Source organism: Perna viridis, chromosome 3 (genome assembly GCF_037379345.1).
Source record: "Perna viridis isolate PV_CMFRI_1.1 ecotype Kerala chromosome 3, ASM3737934v1, whole genome shotgun sequence".
Lineage (NCBI taxonomy): Eukaryota > Metazoa > Mollusca > Bivalvia > Mytilida > Mytilidae > Perna > Perna viridis.
In genome coordinates this window covers 9398127-9424899 of record NC_142447.1, presented here as the reverse complement: position 1 = coordinate 9424899, position 26773 = coordinate 9398127, and the positions used below count along the sequence as shown (strand labels likewise).

Sequence of the window (26773 nt, the reverse complement as noted above, 5' to 3'; positions counted from 1 at the left end):
TTGCCACTTTTACAAGAAACTGAATGTAGCATATCAAACCAGTTGTGTGATTGAGGTTATCTAGAGCCTCTAGTTTCCCTTTTTAAGATATTCCTCAGCATGACTTTTTCTACACAATTAAACAGTACAAGTTACCTTTTTCTTTGCTCTACGCTTTTCTGCTCTTCTTTTTTCCTTTTCTTCTTCAGTTATCAATTCTTCTGCATTTTTATTTATTTGCTGAAAAAATGTGAGACTCACTTAGAATTCGAAGTGGTGCTTTACAAGTTAGTAATAAAAACAATTTGAATCTTTAGGCCCTTGCACTATACTGCTTTTATGATATTGAAAATATAGCTATAAGAGTCAGCAACTAGCAATTGGATTGATTGCAATCATTTTATTTACAATTTAGTTTCACCAGATATTGTGAAGGAAAATTCTTAGCCAAGGGGTCAATGAATCCGTCATGATTTTCTGTCATCAGCTGCTTATCATTAACATATAATTGATACATTAGGCTCCAAGGAGCCCGATTTGCTCAGCTGGTTCATTTTTTTCCTTTCAAGTGCAAAAACTAACAAGGAGTTGGGCAGACAATTTTGATTCAAAAGAAGACTTACATGAAGGTAGGACATAACATAAGGATCATTTCATCAACTGAAAGTTTCTTTCTATCTATTGCGAAGATACTTTTATTCGCAGGTACCAATTTTCATGGTTTCGGAAAAAATTATCAGTTAGTGGATTCTTACAGTAACATTCATGAATTTGACAACTCCATCAAACAAATGAATGAAAAACTTCTTTTCATTTGTAACTAATTACTTGGTTCACCAAACCTATGAAAATTGGTACCACAAACAATAGAAATTTCACAGTATTACAGTTTCCAAAATATTGGCTGAAAACTGCTAAAAACATAATTTTTCACCTTTCAAGGGCAACTACTCTTACAAAAGTCTTCCAACATCATTGCAAACTTTTGAAGGCCTTATCATAAGGATCATTTCAGCAATTCCAAGTTTCTTCCTATCTATCTTATAGTTTTCAAAATATTGGCTATGAACTTTAAAAAAAAAAATCTTTTTTTTTTTGCCTTTCATAGGCAATAACTCTATTAAGCAGACACAAGACATCTTTGAACCAAAGCAGATTTTTGTAGACCTTATCATATGGACTATTTGAAAGAATTTGGCTATACCTAACAATTTCGGAGATATCTGCTTAAAACTTCTGTATGACCCCTATATGACATTTTTAGTAATGTCCACTATCTGAAAATCTGAACTTATAATACTATGTTACTTGTACTTACTTCAACTGTTAAATGTTTATTACTATTTGTTAAACCTGAAAATATATTAGATAATTAAGTGATAATATTAGCTGTCAACTTAAATTTATCTTCATTTTAATTTAATCAAAACAGTAAATCAACTACCTTGTTTTAACACGTTGAAAAGAGTATCTTAATAACTAAGTAAATTTCAGGTGACATTGAATAGTACCAAATTCTTTTATTTGCTTCAGCAGTCTTATTAACAAATGTGCTAGTTTATTTTAAATTTGTGTGTGCCTGTTTTCCATGTTTAGTCTTCATCATAGGAATATATTTTTTTATTTCAGCTTGAATCTTGGTTCCCTTGATCACCCTCACTGTAAATATCTATACACTAACAGTGTATCAATCCTACACTGTAATACAATGTAGTATAATCAGCTAAGAAAATAATTTACTTGATGAACATAAGATTTTAAAAATTAATAGATACATTTCACCAATATGAATTTTCCCGCCAATTTTACTTGGTTAAAATCACTGCTATTGAAGTATTCACTTCCTGTTTATTAATTGGGAAATATTAATGATAGAACAGAGATTTTACTAATTAGTGTGTTAAATGGAACATGCCCAACATTTAATACTTCTTGACAAATTTCAGCAAGAACTATAATGTAAATTTATTACTAAAACAGCTTTCATGGGCAAAAGGAGTTCCTAAAATATTCAGTTGATTTGAAGACCTTAATTTTATTTGCAGAAATAATAGAACATTATTGAGGTGAATAATTGTCATAAACATGTTTACTGGTGGATATTAAAGAGGTATTGAATGATATGAAAGGAGTTACATTTGGACTATAGTTTTGTGTAGTGTTCAGAAATAGTAGGGAACAAAGTTCCAGTGGTGAACCAGAAACTAGTTATTTTGATCCTGAAGGATCAAAAACCCAAAAATGGTAAAGTGCCATTAAATAGGAAGTTGATATCAGGACAGAAATGTATGCCCCATCTATATTAAGCCACATACCACATTTGAAATCAATTCATCTATGGGGAGATTAGCTAATTGTGATGAAATTCAAACTTCTAACAAAAGGACCAACTCATTGATTGGGGGAACAAAATATTATTATTAAATGTGATTACAACTTATTTCTTAATTTTTGTTTAACATTTCACTTTTGTTTCATGCCTAAACAGATAATTACCAGATTTTGCTTTTTTCAATTGATTTAATTTAAATTTATCGGGAAAAAGACTAGCATATCTTTCATCATCAAAATCATCATTGTCATCATCATCGTCGTCGTCATCGTCATCATCATCTGATGAATCATATGATGTACCATTATAAGAATCTGAAATTTAGCACAAAAATATATAATAAAATATTGTTCAATATAGTTTATGAAACCCACAAGGTCTGAATGACAAGTGACATCATTCATATATACGAGTGAATATTTAACTAACTGAAGGAAAACAAGAGGCTTCCAAGAACCTGAATCGCTTGCATGCTTCAATTTTTGCCTTTCAAGGGCAAGAAGTTGGTTGACAATTTTGACTCAAAGAAGACTTTGGTAGGACATATCATAAGGATCATTTCATCAATTGAAAGTTTCTTTCTATCTATTATAGTTTTCAACAGAGATTTAGCTAGCCCTTGTCATTTTTGTCATTGACAAACCATCTTCAGAAATGACGTTTTTTTTTTTGTACAAGAACATGTATATAGTAAACAGGACCACTTAATCATACACAGTAGATCAAAATGTATAAATGTCCTCATTTGAAGCAGTGCTGTTTAAAATGTTATTACAGGGGTTAAGTTTTGATGCATGCAAAAGGGGATAACACTTAAGTGACTAAAGGTTTCAAATTACTGGCTTATACACTGGTTTTCAAGATGTTTGCTGAAGACAACCACTGAAATTGTTGATCAAGGGCTGGTGATTCTTTACATTTATGACATACAATGAGGTAAAATGTGACATGAAATGTAACTAATATTTCCTTATTGCTCCAATTAAATTTCAAAATCATATTTAATTAAGAGAAATATTATTTCCTACAACTATTGCAATCACAATTTTTGGAAAATCTCCTGTACTCTTGAAGATACAGAAAATTTTGAAATTATAAGGGAGGTAATACATTTTGAATAAACGTGCAAATTACAATTGTTTACACTTGTGGTACTACATTACTTAGACCTGTTAAAATATTTGTGAAATTAATTGTGCAGTAGAAATAGGTTATTTACCAATGATTGACTATCCATCAAATGGTGATAAGATCCAATAGGGATCTATTTTCTAGTTGTCAATCACCATCAATAACCCTGATCAGCTAATTGATCACCAATAATTACCTGAGGTTTACCTGCAGGTTGATTATAACAGGATCTAGTCAATGAAGGTGACACTTCTTTATTGGCTTGGGGTAATTCATTAACAAAAGTGTAATCTTAAAGGGATATTCAGATAATAGTAATTAAGCACTAAGGGGGTACTCAATAGGGCAGAGGACACTGATGTGATAGGGGCGGGACACAACGCCCTCTATTTTGCCCTAGCTAGGACATTGGCAATAGCTCACATGGCCTTCAGCTAGTTGAGCTAAAAACAGAATTCTTCAATTACAAAATGTAACACACTTGGTAAGAGCTGGGATTTTTTTAAGCAGAGACTTACCATTCAGGTGACCTGGTCCCAGTTTTCTTCTGTTTCTACATGTATGCTAGGGTTATTTTGCTTATTTCATGTTCTATGTTGTGTATGTCAATTTTCTTGGTCAAGTCATTATTCTTGGATTATGTTCTTTTTTATTACAGGTCGAATCCTTGATCCCTTGATTTCCCTTGTGCTTTAAGTCTTATTTTTAGCATTTACTCCATTGAATAATTGAAAAAAATCTTATCAACAATAATGAATAGCAAAATGGAAACATGTATCAAAAATATAGGTGTTAACCTTCAAAAGTTCTAAAGCAAGTGATCTCCCACTCAAAATTTGATCAAAGTTGAAGGTGTGCTGAGTTTTTGTTATTCACGACATGTTTTTTTACGAGAATTGAAGTATTTATTATTATGATTTTAAGCTGAAAACTCAAATAAGAAAGTACAAACTTCTAGGAATGTAGCTGAATCTCTGGCTTTAACATGGACATAAATGAAGGAAATGGTTGAAATTTCAATGAAATATTAGAAAACTTACATTAACAACACCCATCAATGTACATAGAGTAAAATAAACTTAACACTATACTTACTTAATGACTTTATTAACAAAACTTCTTTAAATAATGTTAAAGACTGTTCCTAAATAAAAGATAAATATGAAGTTAGCTGAAATAACAAGATGCCTTGAAACAACACATATGCCCCTGCCTTAGCAATCATAAATAAAAATAACAAGATGCCTTGAAAAAAACACATATGCCCCCTGCCTCAGCAATCAATCATAAATGAAAATAATAAGATGCCTTGAAACAACACATATGCCCCCTGCCTCAGCAATCAATCATAAATAAAAAAAAAATAAGATGCCTTGAAACAACACATATGCCCCCTGCCTCAGCAATCAATCATAAATAAAAAAATAAGATGCCTTGAAACAACACATATGCCCCCTGCCTTAGCAATCATAAATAAAAATAACAAGATGCCTTGAAAAAACACATATGCCCCCTGCCTCAGCAATCAATCATAAATGAAAATAATAAGATGCCTTGAAACAACACATATGCCCCCTGCCTCAGCAAACAATCATAAATAAAAAAAAAAATAAGATGCCTTGAAACAACACATATGCCCCCTGCCTCAGCAATCAATTATAAATAAAAAAAATAAGATGCCTTGAAACAACACATATGCCCCTGCCTCAGCAATCAATTATAAATAAAAAAAATAAGATGCCTTGAAACAACACATATGCCCCCTGCCTCAGCAATCAATTATAAATAAAAATAACAATATTTGTTCACTGTCTTGAATGATACAGTACTTATAAAATGTTTCCTCAAAATGAAGTGTCATCCAATGTGTATTGGGAAAACTAGTTAACCAAGGCCAAATTCATAAACAAAATTCTCAAAACCATTCTCAACACAAGCTAGGACTAATCAGATAGCTTAAAAACAATTATATTTATAATGAAACCCATGCCTGATCATTCAAATTTTTGTTTTTTTAGAATTGAAATGATGTTGATCTACAACATGTATTCTATATAGTCTATAGAAAACCTAATCACAAAGGAATAAGAATAACTGATTTCAATGCAGGTCTGTGTTAATACCTTGCTTAAGTTCTGTAAACGATCATCATTTGTTGTTAACCTCCTGTAAGCTGTACTTATTTGCTGGAACTTCTGCAAAAATAAAAACTTTACACCTTCAGACATTATTTTACTCAGCCTAAAAAACAATCGGAAGAACACATACAGTAAAAAAAAAGGAAAATTGCGATTTCAAAGAGAAAAAGTACTATCTTTCTTGGACACATACATGTATTACTTTTGATTTTACTTTGCTTTCTATTTCTCCACCTACAAATGTATTCAAATTAGAGATACAACTACATGTATATACAAAATATTAGAATGTGATACAATATTCAGCTTTTGTACTGGACATTTGTTTAGATGTTATTTTCCCTTCTCACAGAACCAAATGTGGTTTTAACAGGTCCATGCTTTCAGGAAATTCAATTCACATAATCAAAGTGCTGTTAGCACTGGGGCTTCATGAATATTGTGAAAATTGTAGCATGAACAATATTTAAAAGATTACATGATTTAGAATAAAACTATAATCATACATTTGCATTTCCCATATTACTTAGAACTGTTTTTTCTTAATGTATAGTCTGAATGTCAATCAATATTATTCAAATTGATTTCTGCAGTACAAACTGTACTCCATAATTAAATATCATCCAAATTTTGTTCCATTTTAACTTTTTCCCAATTTTTTTTAAACCTGTCCAAATGTAAATCAGGTTTTTGCCAGAGAAATCTGTGTCATCAGGATGCCTCTATGAATTTTTGAATTCACTAGCTAAATAAAGGCACTAATATCAAGAAATAGCAAATATACACTGATTAATGTTTTAATTTCTTTTTCAGCACTAATACATCAAATACAGATAACATGAAATAAATATAGTCATAACAATGTTGTTTTATCCCTATAAAAAATACAGTTTCGAGGTGGCAGACCGAGGGTAAGGGGCACAACTCTTAGAAATCATTGGAACGTTTGTATTCTGCATTTTACGTCAATCTTATGTAAGCATCAAAGTAACTTGGACTAATTTCATTCTGTTTCAATTGAAAGCTTGATAGGCTGTGGTGAATTTAATATGTTACAAACGTATCACTGATTTCAAGAGCTATGTCCCTTACCCTAGGTCTACCTCCTTAAACAGTTTAGCAAGTTTGTTTTTTAACATAAAACAAAATAGTAACTATTACAATGAAATGTGAAGTCTATTGTCAGAAGGGTATGAACGAGAAACTTAATAGTGAAGAATTCTCACTTCATCTGGGGAAACAGCCTTATTTGGGAGGTAATTGAAGGCAAATAATAATATCACTGTTCAGGGATGTCAATAGAAGCCATCAATCGGCAAAATTTCACGGCTACTAGCTCTTTTTTTAACTGCTACTCTATTTTCAAAAATGTGTGAACTCTTACAAAATTTTCATTAGTCTACCTGCTACTTGAAATACTACTGACAATTACATCTCTGCTGTAACTAAGTTATTAAGTTAGTTACAGACATTGTATTTTAAAAAGGGTTTGCTTACTTTCAGTGCTTGAGAATTGTTGTTATTTTTGTCTGGATGCCATTTAGTAGCTAAACGTTTATAACTTGTCCTGATGGAATCTGGGTCCGTACCTAAAAAATCAAGTAATGTAATCTAGTCCGGCTTGTATTTACAAAGTCAACTTCCTATGTACAATGTAATACAAAACCATACAGAAAGAAATTACAACAAAATTGGGAATGGACGCAAAAGAACTAAAATTTCAGTGAACGGGTGAATGTGAACATGAGGATTTTTTATTGTAACTACAAATGTACTTCTAGGGGTTCAACAGACAAATGGACAAACAGAGTATAATGGCTACTAGACCTGCTGTCATTGTTGGTGACGCAAGTAATGATGTCGATAGCAGGACAGATAACAAAAACAAAATACATGTAAGAATTTGGCAAAATTCAGCAATCCTTAAATATACATGAACATGTATATTAAAGGGTTCCACAGGAGAAGATTTTTGAAAGAAATAACATTAAAAATAGCAAAAAAATGTCAAAAAGGGAAATAACTCCTAAATAGCTAGGGTCTCACTAACCACTTCTAACGTTTCCATTACTTTACATGTTAAAAAAGTAATTTTCAAAGTCTCACTGTGAATTCCCAGGACAAATGACATCTTAAAGCTGCATACCGTTGCGAAGCTTGGAAAATAAGGCTTCAAAAATCATTATGCTAATGGTACGATCATAGTAGAAATTCTTCACAAAATTTACTTGAATAAATAATACTGAAAATCCACATTTTTACCTGTTCTGCTAACTGACAGCATGGAGGCAAATTACTCACACATGTAAACAATATTCATACACTTTTGTAGTTAATTACATATATGATTTTAAAGTACACATTCTCAGCTTTATTTTGACTACTTTTAATCATAATACACACAAATAATGCACTTACAATGCATATGTCTAGGTTCAGTGTGTTTTTGGTACTACATAGGGGGGTGGCCATTTGACCCGGAAGTGGTTAGTGAGACCTTAAAAACATTTTGTGAGTTTTTATGTTTTTCTTTATTTACATTTTATGAAAGCTTGTGGTATTGTGAGTCTAATAAGACCAAAACTATCAAAATCAGACTTAGGACTACAAAGAAATGGTCATTTTTATATCATGCCCCTCAGTGATATTTTCCCTAAATTACTAAAAAATTACAATTTTAACTAACTTGTCACACCAAATTGATACCTATGATAATTCAAGAAGTTGTAATAGTAAATATCATTTATCATTATGAAAAAAGAACAGATTTCAACAATTTATATCATACCTATTTCATTACTGTGTGATTCTTAGTCTGTGCTGTGTGACTATTTGAGTACTTTGAATATCCCAAGCAGTGACATTGTGTATTTCATGGATGATGTCAAGTTATGAGTCACTGTTACTGATAAAAATCTTGTTGCTATGTTGTTTTTTAAAATACCTTGCACAATGCACCTCTTAAAATATAGCCAGATTACCAATATCACTATACTGATTTTATGGGAAAATGGAAATAATGACCAGGAAAGGCAATTTTCCTCAAATTATGCATTTCTCTGAAATATGCCATAATTTAATTTATGGTCTCACTAACCACTTCTAACGTTTCCATTACTTTACATGTTAAAAAAGTAATTTTCAAAGTCTCACTGTGAATTCCCAGGACAAATGACATCTTAAAGCTGCATACCGTTGCGAAGCTTGGAAAATAAGGCTTCAAAAATCATTATGCTAATGGTACGATCATAGTAGAAATTCTTCACAAAATTTACTTGAATAAATAATACTGAAAATCCACATTTTTACCTGTTCTGCTAACTGACAGCATGGAGGCAAATTACTCACACATGTAAACAATATTCATACACTTTTGTAGTTAATTACATATATGATTTTAAAGTACACATTCTCAGCTTTATTTTGACTACTTTTAATCATAATACACACAAATAATGCACTTACAATGCATATGTCTAGGTTCAGTGTGTTTTTGGTACTACATAGGGGGGTGGCCATTTGACCCGGAAGTGGTTAGTGAGACCTAGATAGATTAAAATGAAAATTTGACCACTGATAGATCTCATCAAGCTGAACACTTTTACCTTGACAGAATTTGGCTAAACCTAACGTTTTGGAGATATATGTGAAAAACTATAATCTGAACCCTATGTTCTATTTTTTAATAACGGCGGCCATGTTTTTTGAAGGATCAAAAATCTAAACACAACTTTTGTGCAAGATACAATGAGGAACATATGTGAAGTTTCATATAATTCCACTTAATGGTTTCAGTGCAGATTTTTTAAAAATTGTTAACGGATGACAACGATGACGATGGACGCCAAGTGATGGCAATAGCTCACCTGGCCAAAGGCCCGGTGAGCTAATAATTGGAAAACAGAAATTAAAACTATTATTTTTTTTGCCTAACTGGAAAAATCAGGTCAGGGGATCTGTAAACCAATAAATTAAAAAACTTTGGTCTTAGCTAATGGAAAAAAATTTGAATTCAATCCAGGTCTGAACTAATCAATCAAAATTTTGTTTTCCTTTTCCAAAGACTCATCTAATCTGTCGAGGTTCAGTCTTGCCTGTGACAATGCATTGTTATCTGCATATTAATTATATAACACATTTATTTAACAAAGTGAAAGATGTTGTTCAAGAAATGTTGAAGAACACAGGACCCAAACTTGAGTTGTGTGGTACACTTTTATATACATGTACATGTATATTAAAGGATTGCTAAATTTTGCCAAATTTTCACATATATTTTGTTTTTATTATCTGTGTTCTGCTATCAACATCATTACTTGCGTTGCCAACAGTGACAGCAAGTCTAGCAGTGATTGAGATTAAAATTTTGCCAATGGGAATATGGTCCCTTACCCTTCATTTCAATGGGTCATCCTAAAAAAAAGCGGGACAAAATTTGGAATGGCAACTATGACCAGCTATGCATAAATGTTGCAGACTAAATGTACAATTCAGCATAAACAAACTTTAATTTACACTGCAGATTAATTGTTCATTAAGAGTTAAAATGTTTGCTATTCAGTATTGTATATAACTGTATCGTATGTCAATCAATTGTCACATCAGATCACTTTCCTTTTCTGTTTGAATTTTTATACTTAATATGTTGTCTAGTGCTTTATCATAGTCCACACAATCACAGAACCCCAAGTTGTTTAGGTGTGAGCCTAATACTGCATTTCATTTTGTTTGTTTAGTTACAATTAGATTTTGTCCATTTATAGAAATTTGAAATGTTTTGGTGGGGCTTTAGGACTGGATGACATGACTCCACCATCATCAATATTTTCAATAGGAGGGTTCAGAATCATGTTCAGTAAGCAAGTTAGTTTCTACAACAATGGCAGTTTGATTTTGATTACAAACATTAATATCTTCTTTTGTTCCAAAAGATAACTTGTTTTGATTTGGGTCAAGCTTTAACAAAAAACTTTGGTGGCAATTTTCAATTTCAAATGGGACCTCCAGTACATACAATGTACTTTTCTGATATTATTGTGTTATTCAAATTCTTTAAAAATACAATATTAATTGTTCTTTCTTTCAAAAGCACAGATGATGAAGAATATGCAATCCCAACAAAGAACCATTTCATTCCCGGTCCTTAAATCCCCTCAAAAACATGGCGATTGAAACATCCACATGTAGCAAATAAAAACCTTGTTAAAAGCCATGTTCATGCCTTTTTAACTGCCACAAGTAGTGGACAATACTCCATCATCAATGATGAAAACTGAATGCGCACACATGACATGGCACATTAGTCACTCAATGCACCATTTTAAGTGGAAATGTGACTATGGCACATAATCACACGGTAATCCCTATCACTGATCTAGTAGCCGTTTCTGTGTCTTCACATTCTTCATTCTTCAAATAAGAAATGTCTCAAGAGTTAAGTAGAAGCATTTTTAGCAGTCGAAAACGGCCAGCTGAGGTCACTGTCTTGTCCTCGTTTGGACACAGTTTTGTAACTTAAAATTATTACTGACAATGTCCGCAGTCCTGATTAAGGGCTTGTACTTTGCAATTATTATGTTAACATTATCTAGATGGCTTGGGACCTGTAAATAGTTTCTTTTATTTCTGGAAAAGCTGTTCACTTATTAAAACTATCAGAAACAAAAAGGGTCACAAGACTTTTTACAAATCTGTCACTCGTATCAAATTGTTGGTACAACAATCGATATACCCAAAGGGTTTTATTTATAATTACTATAGTAATTATCAATTCAAAAATGCAAAATTAAAAAATCAAAAGATTATATTATTACTTGTTAAGTTGTTTACTTGGCAGCCCACCATACTCAAACAGTTCAAGAGAACCTTGCAATTGCACACATGTGTATATATGCTTATCCATTTAAGTTATTATTAATAATGTGGAAAAAAAGCTTTACAGAGCTTCTGTTACATGTACACATATATTCTACTTTTAAGTCTTTGATTTCCTATGTTGTGTTCATTTCAATTCAACAGACAACACAGTAGCACTCACTGTAATGTATATAACAGTAACATTGACTGTCACTGTCTGCGTAATGATATGAAGTTTCAGAATGTAATATAAAAGACTATACTTGGCGTCACATAAATAACATACTGTTAAAATTTGAATAAAAATATTTTCTACGACTTAATTGACACCTACCATCGTTTAAATTGTCTTAAATGACTTGCTCATTCATTTAGCCAAACGGCTTCTCCCTAAACATTGAATCGTTAAATTCCGGTCAGATTTTAATTCTCGGTGCCAATATTTACATAGTAAAAAGTCGGCTATGTTTACAGTGATCGGGTTGCTAGGAGATGTTGTTTACGTTTAAATGGTTTGTCCAAAAACCGAAGAACCCAGAATGCATTTGGGCGTTATTTCAGATATCTCGGATTTATTTTACGCAAACAATGTACAATACCGAGAAGTTGATCAAGTAGACGATTGTCACCGGAGTTCAACAGGAACTTACGAACTTCGTTTGTAAACAAATCGTCCCGTAGAAACCAACATGGCGGATATTAGTATGGGATTTTCCCGTAAGGATTTGTTACGCATGATTTAAGCTAATAAGCGACTTGTTTAGGGAGAAGCCGTTTGGCTAAACGAATGAGCAAGTCATTTAAGACAATTTAAACGACGGTAGGTGTCAATAAAGTCGTATAAAATATTTTTATTCAAATTTTAACAGTATATTATTTATGTGACGCCGAGTATAATAACTCAGGCCGTGTCAGGGTAGTGAATTAAATTGTTCGGAAAATTCACATACACAACGTTTTCTCATGGAAATACACTTAATCAATTTTGCGTTTCTATAGTTTCCGATCTCATCACTGACATATTGAGCAATACACATACAAAAGAAGCATCTCCCCCCACTTGAAACACTTACCGACAGGAAGTTCTAATAGTTCATAAGCTTCTTCCCTCGATATTGGCATGTTTGAAAATTGAATTTCTGATGACAATATTCAAAGGGACTTTCAAGGAGAAAAATGTTTTCTAAAATTTTAGAGTCATTCAAGAAATAACCGCCATGTTGCAGTCAGCATGTGTCACGAACACGTGATTGGAAACGAGAAAGGTTGAGAAATTGCGCGAAATAAACAAATACAATATAGGGGCACCTGCGTGGGGTATTTCGAGGTCTTGGTATATAGTCATACACCTATGATTAAAAAGCAGGTCTATGCAAGGAGTTAAATATAGATAAATCCTTGGTCTATGGTAAAAGAAAGGCAATATTTTTTCCCATCGAACAATTAAAAAAATATGGAAATAATAGAATACATCAAGAGAAAAAAAGTTCATAACATGCGATTGACAAATCTAAGCCTTTTAATTCAATCGGATTTTATGTAAAAACTAACTGTTTGCAGGGGCGGATCCAGGATTTTTTATTAGGGGCGCACAGTTAAAAATTCGCCGAGCGGAGCGATGCGAAAAAATTTTTGGAAGTCAAATTTTTGAAATATTCTTCTAGAGTGGGTGCAATGTATTGTAGATATTTTTTTGTGGTATAATTATCGAGAAATTTGAAGTTTCAACCTAAAATCGCCTAAATCTACCCCTGACAACCAATGCTTTGCAAATTTTAAGGGGGATGCACTCCAGCCACGCCCCCGCCTGAATCCGCCCCTGGTTCGTGCAATATTTGATTAAGGACAATTTCATCTGTGCATATGGGAGTCGGCAAAAGATATCCAAAATATCAATAATTTTATCGGTAAAACAGTTCCCAATTCGAAATAAGTAGCTGCGACAGTCTCAGAAGGGTGAAGTGTGTTACACAGGAAAACAGATTTTTAGCATGCTTGAGTCCCCATTGATAACTCACATTTTGAGGAGCTATTAGTTTTCAGCAACAAGTTGACATTCCAATGGGCACTAATTGTTTCCCTCTCCTAGCTGACTTGCTTTTGTATGTATACGACTGAACTTCTCAGAATTTCGTAAGGAATGAAAATATAAAAGATGCAAAATCCTTTAATTTCTCATACAGATTTATTGATGATGTATATATATTATCCATTAACAACTCTTCTTTTGGTAAAATATGGTTACCTCAATGATACCCACCAGAACTTGAGTTAAAGGAGACCATAGAAACAGCATGTTCTGCATCTTTTTTTTTACCTATATCTTGAGTCTTAGTACTAAATGACGACTTTAGTTTTAATATTATAATTTTTCCTTACCTGTGCAGCAATATACCTTCATCTCCTGGATATGGTGTTTACATTTCACAATTGATTCGCTACGCTAAAGCGAGTGCTAACTACTTTGATTTCTTTGAACGCCATAAATATCTGCGTAACAGACTCCTGAATCAAGGATATGAGGGAATGCATCTAAAAGGTTTCTTACCAAATTCTTTTTCAGATATCAGTCCTTAATTGGTTGAAAAATGCTAAGTTTCTTCTCAAACAATTAGCTATGGTTTTTTTTTTTTTTTTTTTTTTTTTTGTAAAATATTTTTACTAGTATGACCACTGACACTATAGCATGTAAATGCTTTTTAATCACCACCGGTTTATATTCAAGCAGCAATTGAAAAATAACCCTACAATCGAACCTCTTTACTGTGCACGGATTTGTACACCCCAGTTCGGACCCAATATTAGCCTTCTCTACGGACTTCCGCCGGACAAAAATAGGCTGAGCCAAAGCAAGCTATGGTTTTGTTTCTTGCGGTTCTTTAGAAGTGGAACCATACCTACTTAAAATGAGCAATGACACAATGGACATCTCACACTCCCTTCTACTACAAGATAAAGTATTTACTCCGATTATATGCATTGCAAACAACAAATATGAAAAGAGAATATCTGTTTAGTGGCCTTGACCTCGAGTTTTTTAGTGTTGGTGTGGCCTAAACGTGTAGTCCGATATGAATAAAGTACATATAACAGACAACGAACCCTCTCTCAATCATTGACCTAATAAATCGTAATGATTTCCTTAAAATAAAAATTACAGTGTTTCTCTTTATCTTCATCGAATTAGTTGTGTCAAATACTGTCTACTATAATGTTCTAAATTCACTTGTTCAACCGAACATAAATTATTTATGTGCAAAACTCTGCTCATTTTCTGCTATTTACTATCCATACCTAAGCTACTTCTCTATCACTTTTTAATTAAATAATAAAACGCATTTCTGATTAATATTTTAATTACATATACAAAACATATTCAAAATAGAATTACTGTTCAGAACATCACTGAAAAAAAATCGGAATCTATCCACAAGACGTCCAATATTAGAAAAAATTGTTACAGTCCTGCCCAATAAATACACTGGCATTACAGAATATCTAAAAAATAAATGTATATGAATAACAAAAATGAAATTGACCTCTTTATTACATAATTCATTAATACTGTAAATATGTCTACACTATGTATGTACATGGTCACCGCCCAACCTCGATAACCGAAAAAACGTGATCATCTCCTTTATATACTACCCGCAAAATTCAAACCGGTTCTTTCCCAATATAGACAATATGAACAACTTAACTGAAAATTACTACGCGTAAAGCACAAATATATTTACATGACTACTGTTGATAAATTTAAATGATCCTCATAACTTATAAACTTGATTATAATCTTCAGCTTATGACCGTTATTGTTTTTTTTCTAACCAATACACTGTTATTGCCTAAATCCCTTATGATATGCTATCTGCCTAAGATTATCATATATTAATTTTATGTTTTCCTTATTATTTTACAGAATGAAGTAGCCGAAGCAAACCGACAAAATATAACCAAATATTTGCTTCAAGCCATTCATCTGTTTTTTGTAAAGAAATATAAGGCATCAAAAGTAATTCTTAAAGGACAGATTACAGTTCAATTAGATGACAATGAGAAGATTCAGTGTTTATTTGAAGATGTTGCATCAAATGTAGACATTCCTCTTCAAAGTACATGTAAAATCTTGGACAGGGCAGTTCAGACTGATCAGCCAACTATTGCAACTGAAACCCAGACTGATGGGCACTTCAGTGAAGATGAAGTTGAATTTGTGAAAACATCAAGTATGTATTAGAATTGAGAATAAGTATAAAAGGCAAGTCTTTTTTTTTTTTTTCATTTTATAAACACATCATATTCACTTCTTTTGATAAATATTAAAAAATAAAAAAACTTAGAAAACAACCAGAAAAGATGAAGTTATTTTTACTGAAATTTAATCTTAACCTTTATAATCCTATTATAAATTTTTGTAACAAAGCTTATGAAAGTAAATGAATTAACTATTTTTGGAGTGTGAAAAACTTGTTAAGTGCTTGATAGATTACATGCCCATGTGGGATCTTTTGTATCTGTTCAAAGCTTTTGTTACTTTCAGAACATGAAAGTTCTTTTTTTCCTTAGTATATTGGGGAATTCAAAGGAAAATTAAGATAGTATGTCAACCGTAGAGCTCTATATTAGTAAAAGTTATGTGAAATATAGAAAGGTTAAGATGAAAATTTTAAGGAAAAATCAGGATAAACCATACAATATATTGCCCCATTCTCCCTCATGTATAGAAACATGAGAGTTTACAAAGGGCATTCTGTGTGACAATATACAAACATTACAATGTATTGATAAAACTCAAAATCTATTTCATGGTTCAAAAATGTATTCAAAAGTTTCACACATCCATCTATATTGTACATAGGTGAAGATGAAATTAGGTCTTACATGTATATTATTGACAAATTGGTCACTTTAACAGACCTCTGACAGACAACCGATCTTTCTTCATACATCAAGCAAAACAGAAGAACAGAAATAACTTTAGATTAAAATTGTGTTTTAAAGATGTTTTCATCAATGGAAATGTTCATCAGTAAGGTAATTAGAACCTTAATTCCATTGGAGAAAGTTTCACCTTGATATATATATTCTCTAGTTTTTGTTTCTTTTACACCAGTAATAAATGTTAACTTTCCAATAGAGTATAGTGTAAGAGGTTGCATTGTCATATCTATTCTAAGTAGATGAAAAAATACACTAAAACATTGATACTATAATTTTTTTTCAGAAACCCAAGTAAAGAACTCTGACATAAAAGAGGAAGATGATGTGGAGGATGATATCTGTATTGAGCAATCAGAAATAGAATCAGATAATGATGAACAGTTTGTGGTCTTACCTACAGTTCCCCCTGATGATACAAGTTCATCACAAAAGTCTAAAAGGGAACCAGTTTCCTGTCCTTTATGTTCTTCTAATTTTAGAACTCAAGAGAAAGTTGAAAACCATTTAAGAATTCACCATGATATTGGTAATGTCTATGCATGCAGTATGTGTGAATTGATTTGTCCATCGAACAGGGCTTTACATGAACACTTAGAAGATTCTCATGGTGAATATGTTCCTCAGGCCACCAGTACTCCAAGTACTCCTGGAAAGAAAAGAGGACGTAAACCATCTGTCAAAAATGTAAAAAAGGTGGCAAAAGGTGTACCATTGAAAAAATCAATTACTGCAAATAAGAAAAATGGAAAGAAAAAACTAAAATCTGTCCAGAAAAAGATTCCCACTCTTAGATTACGAATGCAAGATGACCAATATGTCAGAGAGAAATTTCCATGTGGGGAATGTGACAAAGTATACAACTCTAGAAAGGCCTTAAACCGTCATGATCGATCTGCTCACAAGAAAGTGAAATATCATTGTAACATTTGTCAGAAGTCTTTTGGAAGTAAGGAATCTTTACATCACCACAAGAAGGGCATACATGCAGATGACAAACCTTACTCATGTGAGGAATGTGGTGCTTCGTTCAATTTTAGCCATAGTCTCAAACTGCACATGCTGAAACACAGTGGAAAACGACCATTTCAGTGCACTGAGTGTGATAAAACTTACCTAACTGCTAACCATTTAAAAATGCATATGATAGGTGTTCACCAAAATAATAAAATACATATGTGTAAATTTTGTAGCAAGTCTTTTGCATATAAGACAAGCTTAAAAGTTCATGAAATGACACATGAGAACATTAAACCATACAAATGCCAGCATTGTGACAAAGGTTTTGTTAACAGCCATTCGTTGAAATATCATGTTGAGTCAAAGCATGAGGTTGATAAATGGTTTACATGTGATGTATGCCATAAGCAATTCAAAACTGAGTTTTCAATGAAGACACACAGGCGTAGACACAGTTTAGATGGAAATAGATTTATGTGTGATGTTTGTGGCCGGCAATTCATGTACAAAAGTACATTAGAAATTCATTCAGCAATACACAAAGATGAGAAAACATACCAGTGCAGTACTTGTGGAAAGTCTTTCAAAACTTATGCAACTCTATATTCACATCAATATGTCCATAGAACAGAAAGCCCATATCCTTGCCCAGAGTGTGGCAAACCTTTCAAAACCAAGGAAAGATGCAAAGCACACCAAAAAAGGCATGCTGGAACAAAGTCTTTTACATGTGATGTATGCGGCAACCTCTTCCAAGACAAAGGCGGGTTGTCAAAACATAAGAGAACTGTTCATGCTGAATTTAAAAGGTTTGCTTGCCCAGTCTGTGGTAAAACTTGTTCAAGAGCAGATAACCTGCGTGTTCACATGAAAATTCATGGCAAGTGGACATCCAATACAGAACCTATTGATACAACCACATCAATTGAGTCACAGATAGAGAAAGCATCAATTAGTGCCGTTCAGCAAGAGCTTTCAAGGCAGAGCAAAGACGTAAACCACAAAGAGCCCACTCGACCAAATGAGCCAAGTAACACACATGATAATAGAAATCCTTCACCTAATGCAGACAGTTTCCAGTCACATGCTGCAAGCAAAGAAATGTCAACTTCTCCAACTCTTGCACCTTTAACAGCAACTAGGAACTACCCAGAACAACAACATTTTCCTAATATTTCACCAGGACCACACTCAAATATGAATGTTCCACTAGCACTTACTTCAATGGCTAGCTCACACATACATCCTGCTGAAAATACTGAAAATATTCAATCAGGACATTCTGGACCAGTTACACAAATACCGAACCCATCGCCTTTTATGTACATGTGGCCTTATATAAACCCTCATCAGAATGTACCTAACCCCCAAGAACATGAATATTATCCACAGTGAAATGTTTTACGATCAAAGACTGAATAATGGTGTACTGTCACTTAATTCAAAACCAGTTGTATGCATTGATTAATATTTTATCACTTTTGACCAAAATGCAATTTCATTTGTTTTAAATAATGAGTAAATTCCTCTTCTTTCATATTAAAGGCTACTTCTTAGTCACTTTTTAATAGTTTCTGAATTTACAAGGTACTGTTAATATGTTAACTTTTGTGGTTACCAGCATGATCATTTTTGCAGATGCTGTCAAATTGGCAAATTTCAATAAAAAAATCATTTGTATGGGTTCTTCTAAATTGTTATCTGTTGACAGTGAAAAATTGCTACCAGTATGCTCAGTATGTGGTTAGATTAGTGAAAAGACCCATCTGATTGTGACACTGATTTGTGTTTATCAAGTTTATTATCTATTGACAGTGCAAAATGAATATGGTAAACCACAAAAAGTGCTATGTTTTCAATATTTAAAACCAATAAAATGCTCTCATAGGGTTTGCATGAGGTACTAGTATTTATGTCTTAAACTTTGTTTTTATGTAACTAGAGTTTCTATGGTACTGTCCAGTATGTGGACATTTTAGACATTCTATAACCAGCAATGTTTTAGTTCTTATTTTTCTTTTGTTTTTCAGTTATGAAATATAAGAAGTTTCATTAGAAATACTTTGTATTATTTTTTATGTTTGTTGGAAAAATATATATTTTTTTAATCTGTTCTTGTTTACAAATTTATTTTAGTGAACTATTGTAAAAATTAATTTATATAAGCTCATGATATTCCAGTATTTATGTTAAGATTTTTTACTGACAATAATTACCCATTGAGTCATACTACTTCTGGCTGTTCTCAAAAACAGCATTTACCAATCCTATTGTACATGTTCTAAAGGATTCTTTTTCAATCAATGCCAGGTGGAACCCATATACTACCAGGTATAAATAATATTTAGTATCATGTTGTAATTTAGATACATGTAAAACATGTAATGTGTCAGGACAAAACCCTGTTTCCTACATAACATACAATGAAACCTGTCTAAACTAAACCCCTTTGTTCTGTTTATGAGGTGTTTGCTTTATACAGGTTCAAAATGTATTGAAAGTGATATAAACTGACTTCCAAAAATGTCTGGTTTGGAGAGGTCATCAGTTTGTTCAAGGTTTTGTTTTAGACACTGTCAGATTTCACTGTACAAGATTTTATTATGTATCCTTTTTTTCAGTTACTAGTACACCACACTTATTAGTACTGTAAAATAATGCCCTTTATGGGTTTTTACTCAATTACTAGTACACCATACTTAATAAAAGTATTGGTACTGTAAAATAATGCCCTTTGTAGGTTTTTACTTTTTAATTAGTAGAGTAATAAAGTTCCTTTTCTTAACTTTATATTTATTTTGCATTTTGATAGAAAGAAACTTTTGCTTGAAGTTTATAAGCATTTTATTTTGTTATACATGTATGTAAAAACATTATATAAGATAGGGTAACACAAAACTACAGTTAATTTGTTCTCAGTTGATGAACATATTTTATATATTTTCATGAACTTGCTAATGCTAGGTGTATATATTCTTGCTCATGTAAAGCTACTGTTATTTTTTTTTCTTAATTTTATTTGTTTGGTGGTTCTATGATTTTGTTTATTTTCCATACTGGCACTGTCTTTCAGTCATATAAGTATCATTGAGGTGACTTGTTATGCTATTATTATCTTCCTTTGAGAAAGAAATATTTGAAAAGTTTAGTTGAAAAATATCAAAGAATTTACATTTACATTGTTTAAATTAGAGATCACATAAAATTTTTAATCCCTGGCTCTGATAGGGAAATTGCTTTTTTTAAGAATATATAGTGGAAATCCCTTTCTTTAAAGAATAGAATTCTATTTGTCCTTTGATTATATATTCCTAAATACTCTCCAGGTGGAGATCCGAGGATTTCTGTTAGGACCCTTCCCCTACAGTTGGAAAAATTGTTTATTTTGTGCTAAATTTGGACCCAAAAAGAGCAAATGACAACCTGTTTATAAATAAATGACTTGTTTCAGTTATCAATATGATAGTTTGTTATTGATATCCTTATTGTTAGGTAACTAATTAAAAAAATGTCATACCAGGTTATTAATGAATAAAAAAATGTATTATTGGTTTTCTTTTCATTCCATTTAATCCCAAGAAAACGGAAATAAAATTGAACAGCTTATTCTTATACATTTAAATTTTCTGCTGAAGGAAGAACTTATTTGATTTCAGGAAACATTTCAGTTTGCATTACTGAACCTTTATTTCTGTATTAAGACTATGATTGTTATCTACCAACTCCACAAGAATCCATACAAACAACACTTCACAGCTGGATCTGCAAATTGTACCACCAAACCTCATTCAAAACTGAACTTCTATACTCACAGCTGTCAAAGAGAATCTCCAGTCCTATCACAACACTTGTGGTATTAATTCAATATAAATCCTGAAAAATTCGCAAGATTTTCTGGAAACCTTCAATTCAAGATTATTATCAGACTGAATACAATAACATTAAAACCTTCATACTTCTTTTTCTCATACTGAGATAAAATCCCGACTCTATGTAATTCTTGGTAGATATTCCTAATACTTTGTAAAAAAAAACGATTCCAAATATACAGAAAAAGGTGTTTTCAAAATGCTGGATTTTTTATCGACGACATATTTGTCCAGTGTGGTGGACGGGTTTTATACGTTATGCCAGAGCTTGCCGTAACTACGCAGACTTTCTGTTTCGTTATAATTAGGCTTCTGGAACAGGGTTATGTTGCTACAAGACTGAAGTCATCACTACAAAAATGTTGTGGTCGTCATCGTGAACTCGTGGATCCTTACGATGTATCCACCTGCACCCTGAAAACTGATTTGTTCAACGTGTCATAGTTTTCCTTTCCTCTTTCGTCTACCCCGGCAGGTGTTTTTAAAAAAGCAGAGGACGCTTACCCTACCGGTGCACCTGTTCTATGCTCCCAGTTTTTAGAGGAGTCTGAGTTGGCCATTTAATTATGTTACTTTGTACGTATTATTTTGGTTGCTTTATGTTCTTTGTTGTGTTTCTCTGTTTTTCCATGTCTGATCTTTGTCCCTGGATTACATTCTTTTGATTTCCGCTAGAATCTTGGTTCCCTTGACTACTCTTTCAACAAATGTCCGGTATTCCGATGGGAACAAATTTTGCTCCTCTACTTGTTGACATATTCCTTCTCTCTTATTAGGCTGGCTTTATAGCTGATCTGATCCAAAAGAAGGAATATCGTTTAGCTAGATCCCTTAATCTCAGTTTCTATAACAATCCTAGTTTCGGGATCACATACATCGCATCTACCCCAAAGAATTTGATATAAAAGAAACTACAGACACTGTGATGATCTACACTTAGAGATCAATGGTAAAGAAAACTATTGTAAACGTATTAATTTTCGTGGCAGCTAGAAAATGTAAAGTCAACGTGTTCGCGGGTATTAATTTTCGCGGTTATAGACGTAGACAAAGACAAGCTTTATCTAAAGTAGGCAAGACATAAAACAACAATCATAAGCGCTAATGAGCTTTTGAACCGACAAACATAATATTTACAGTCATACATAATCATGCAGGCAAGTAAAACAAGACAAACATATACACACAGAAGATATTAAGACAAATATAAATACACATAATTATATTAGTCAGTATTGTGATACGAGAATATATGCAGTTGAAAGAGTAATCAAGGGAACCAAGGTTATAGCGGTAATCAAAAGAATGTAATCCAGGGACAAGGACCAGACATGGAAAACAGACATACACAACAAAGAACATCAAGTAACTAAAATCATACATACAAAGTAACAAAAGCAAATGTGCAACTCAGACTCCACTAAAAACTGGGAGCATGGACCAGGTGCACCGGTAAGGTAAGCGTCCTCTGCTTTTCTAGAAATACCCGCCGAGTTGCTCATAAAAGTCAAATCCGGAGTAGAAAAACGACGAAAGGAAAACTATGACCCGTTGAATAAATCAGTTTTCATGGTGCTGATGGATACACCATAACGATCCACGAGTTCATGATGACGACCATAAAACTTCTGTAGTGATGACTTCAATCTTGTAGCAACATAACCCTGTTCCAGAAGCCTATTTGTTAGAGTTGTAGCGCGATACAAAAAGTCTGCATAGTTTCGGCAAGCTCTGGCATATCGTATGAGTTGTGATATGAACACTCCATACGCAGGAGCCGAAGGGATGTTGCCACAGATGAAAGGATAGCTGACAATTTTTAATGAAAAGTCATCACGTTTGTCGTAAAGTTTGGTTAATAGTTTTCCTTTACCATCGATTTCTAAGTGTAGGTCAAGATATGAGGCTGACTTCACAATGTCTGTAGTATCCTTTATCTCAAGTTCTTTGGGGTAGATGCGATGTATCAAATCCCCGAAATTAGGATTGTTTAAAAATAATACGCCATCTATATACCGGAAACTGAGATTAAAAGATCTAGCTAAACGATATTCTTTCTTTCGGATCAGATCAGCTATAAAGTATGCCTCTAAAGAGTGAAGGAATAGGTCAGCAAGTAGAGGAGCACAATTTGTTCCCATTGAAATGCCGACAGTTTGTTGAAAAACGCGTCCACCACACTGGACAAATATGTTGTCGATCAAAATTTTCAGCATTTTGTAAACATCTTCTTCTGTATATTTGGAAGATGATTTGGAATTATTTCTTAAAAAGTATGAGGAATCTCTACCAAGAGCTATATATTTGTGTCAAGGTGTACCATCTTTTTTCAAAAAAAAAAAAAAAAAAAAAGATGTATAATGTTTTTAAATCGGGATTTTAACTGAATATGTGGAATGGAAGTATACAGTGTTGAAAAAATCATAGGTTTTAATGCTATTATATTCTGATAATAGTCTTGAACTGATTGTCTCCAAAAGATCTTTCGAATTTTTCATGATCCACATTGAATTAATACCACTACGGGAGTAACAAGTGTTGTGGTAGGACTGCAAACTCTCTTTGACAGCAGTGAGTATAGAAGTTAAAAGTTTTGAAAGAGGTTTGGTCGTACATTTTGCAGATCAAGCTATATAACGTTGTTTGTATGGATTCTTGTGGAGTTTAGGAGTCCAGTACATAGACGGTAAATCACAATCATCGTCCTTGGTAGACAGACCAAAAGAGGATAGCACAGATTTATGGTTTTCCACAATTTCTTCTGTGGAGAGTGTGGTAGCAGTATAGGTCTTATCACTGATATTATTTTCTACGTCTACCTCTGATAATAAACATTGGATGTAAAACGTTTTGCAGACAAAAACAATGTTTTTTGGGATTTGTCTGCTGGTACGACAACATATTTGTCATGTATAGTAGGCAATATTTTTGCTACATCGCACTTCATTTGGTTAGTTTTATTTTTAGGTTGGATACAAGACCTGCTCAATTTTAAACAAATACCATAAAATTATTGAATTATTTTCTTATAGTGAGTTTATCCGAGAATGCTAATCAGTAATGACATTAGGTTTCCAAATTTACAATGCCTTCCGTTCAATCAGAATGCATCGTATTACTAAAGGGAGATTCTTTTAGACACATACTTCAGTTTATGACATGAAATCGCTATTTTTATGACACAGTCTTTTGTATAGTAAATATGATTTTGTATACTCTGAATGGTAGATATTTCAGAGAACGGAAACTTGTTCAAAAAATTGAGATAAAATTCGTAAAAAAGTCCTGCATTATGCACCAACCATTTTATTACGGAGTGGCTTGGGGCTAGTGACTGGTTTCCTATCATTGAAAGAGAAAAGTAGGAAACAGCCAAAAGGGGAGTGCTTCCATGAAGATAAACATTGAACCAAAAATTACCAAAGTACATCACATTGAATTCATAGATGGATCCAAGGGCCCGACAAGTTTGATTGATTATATAGAGAGAAAAAAACGAAATCACAGGTGCGCGCCGTCCCTCTTTGAAATTTCTGGGTCCACCAATGGATTCAAATAGTATGTCTGCAACACGATGCGAAGATTTGTTGATTCGTAATTTACCAGGAAAAGTAGAAAATACTAGTGAAAGTTAATAGCAATGACTAACAGATAAATGCAAGTTTGCTAGTGGGAAAAAAACTACATGTATAAATCTCATTGTATTAAAGTGACTCGTTCTTAAATACTGGTCTTAATGTATTTGCCGCAATTGACATAACGGAACAAAATACAGGAAACTCATTTTCATAGTGGTTTCAATTGTCAAAGCTTAATTGAAACAAGTGGAATAAACTTCTGCGTCAATATAATATAATTAAGTGTATTTGAAACAAATTATTCTAAATGGAACTTTTCATTTATAATTGACCGCAATATGAGTACTCTCAAATCAAGTCAATATCATGGCAAGTACAGAATTGCAATATTTTCAATGATAGACTAGAAACCAGTGCGTACGATTTTAATTTTATTTTGACTGTGAACTTGTTGTATCGCTGATTTTGAAAAAAATAACGAAATTTTCTTTAAATTCCGAGAGAATGTATGGAACGCCTAAACTGTCTGATGAGATACACATTTGTTTACGTGTTGTCAATTTTATGTTACTTGTGTGGTTTTGTAATTACATATGGTCATTTTGTATTTACGTTATGTAGGAACATCTTTACAATATGTCGTTTTGACTTTACGATCGGCCAATTCGTCTTTACGTTCTGTCATTTCGTCTTTACTTTCTGTAATTTTGTCTTTACGTTCTGTCGTTTTATGATTACGTTATGTCAACATATATTTGCGTAATGTGGATTTATCTTTACGTGCAGTGGTTTTCTTATAACGTGAGGTCGTTTCATATTTACGTTATGTCGATCTTCTAAATACTTCATGTGCATTTTCTTTTCTTTACGTGCAGTGATTTCTTCTTTACGTGATGTGGACAAAAAATTTATGAGGACGTATGACCCCGGAACTTTTCGATCGTGTAAACTTCAAATCAGTCCGTCGTCTGAATATAGCTGAAATATTGCTGCTCGGACGTTAAACCCCAACAAACAAACAAACAAACAAACAAAACATCAAATCAGTCCGTAAAAGGCAAAATAGACGTCACAACGCCGATTAGAAAAATGCTGAACGAAATACACTTGGGTAGTCTATCCAGTCACCCTAGAGTATTTATTCTATAGTAAAAAATAGCTTATTTGTTATTTCCGTTCAATATTATCACAATTACTACACCTGGGACTCTGTTGTTGACTTGTGGCGATTTTCGTATTCAGAATATTTTTTTTTTAATTCCAAAAACATGGTAATTTCGACTCCCGCAAAAATTTGCATAAATTCGACTCTACAAGTTATTGCGTGACTAAATTTAATTTTCTACATTAATAAACTACCAAAACTAATTTCAAGAAATAATTTTCAGAAAATGCTAAATTATTATCCTTATCCCTAGAATGGCTGCTACTTAAATTTATTCCCCATTTTTAGTCATAAGTTTATATTTTGTTTGTATTATATTTATATTTTTCGGATATTAGTTTGGTTGTATGTAAATTATATCTACTTGCATTGACTTGTGACACAACAAAAAAAGGTTTGTTTTGTTGTTTTTTGAGACTTCTCCTTGGCAAAAAGAGAAAAGAACGAATCGTAACAGAATTGGCTAAATCCACGACAATAGAAATATGTTTGAGTATGACCATAATTATCTGTTATGTATTGGGTTAAAAATGGGTCAGTAAATAGTAAATGGTAATTAGCTAGATGAGGATTAAGATTAATGTTAACAGTTGTATGCACAGACTTTCTCACGACCATCTGTTGATTGATCCCAGCATCACAGGATTAAGATCTCTAGTCTTATTTTGATAACATTTTATGACACTATCCCCTGTTGAACATTACACTGATTTAATCAATTGCTCTTGACAAGTAAATATTTTGGTTTGATTGAACTTAACAAAGTTAGCCATTGGCCAGACTTAGAATTTTTAATGTTTTTATTTATAATTTGTGGGAGGAGT

General features: G+C 32.7%; 2 protein-coding genes across 3 annotated transcripts in view; one reads left to right on the top strand and one right to left on the bottom strand.

Moving 5' to 3' along the window:
* The window catches only part of LOC148620939 (uncharacterized), a 30861-nt gene extending 18172 nt beyond the window's left edge, over nt 1–12689 (bottom strand). The window contains exons 1-7 of one of the 2 annotated variants that reach the window (XM_088574841.1): nt 12510–12689; nt 7078–7169; nt 5566–5637; nt 4538–4586; nt 2476–2625; nt 1298–1332; nt 136–219 (exon numbers count right to left, since the gene is read on the bottom strand). In XM_088574841.1, the coding sequence (XP_088430967.1) occupies nt 136–219; nt 1298–1332; nt 2476–2625; nt 4538–4586; nt 5566–5637; nt 7078–7169; nt 12510–12558 (531 nt within the window). In that variant the 5' untranslated portion in view covers nt 12559–12689. Of the gene's footprint in view, nt 1–135; nt 220–1297; nt 1333–2475; nt 2626–4537; nt 4587–5565; nt 5653–7077; nt 7170–12509 lie in introns of both variants that reach the window. The other variant, XM_088574840.1, reaches the window with a different exon arrangement.
* Nucleotides 12690–14246: 1557 nt separating this feature from the next.
* LOC148620938 (uncharacterized) lies at nt 14247–18882 on the top strand. Its single transcript, XM_088574839.1, has 3 exons — nt 14247–14393; nt 15359–15665; nt 16664–18882. Exons 1-3 carry the CDS (start codon nt 14343–14345, stop codon nt 18730–18732), a joined length of 2427 nt encoding a protein of 808 aa, XP_088430965.1. The 5' UTR covers nt 14247–14342; the 3' UTR covers nt 18733–18882.
* The last annotated feature ends 7891 nt before the right edge of the window (nt 18883–26773 follow it).

What these genes read in the sequence shown, in the direction of transcription:
- LOC148620938 (XM_088574839.1), top strand. Translation starts at nt 14,343, where the DNA reads ATGAGCAATGACACAATGGACATCTCACACTCCCTTCTACTACAAGAT. An exon ending in CCCTTCTACTACAAGATAAA is followed by an intron (nt 14,394 to 15,358) that starts GTATTTACTCCG and finishes ATTATTTTACAG; the next exon opens with AATGAAGTAGCCGAAGCAAA. An exon ending in TGAATTTGTGAAAACATCAA is followed by an intron (nt 15,666 to 16,663) that starts GTATGTATTAGA and finishes ATTTTTTTTCAG; the next exon opens with AAACCCAAGTAAAGAACTCT.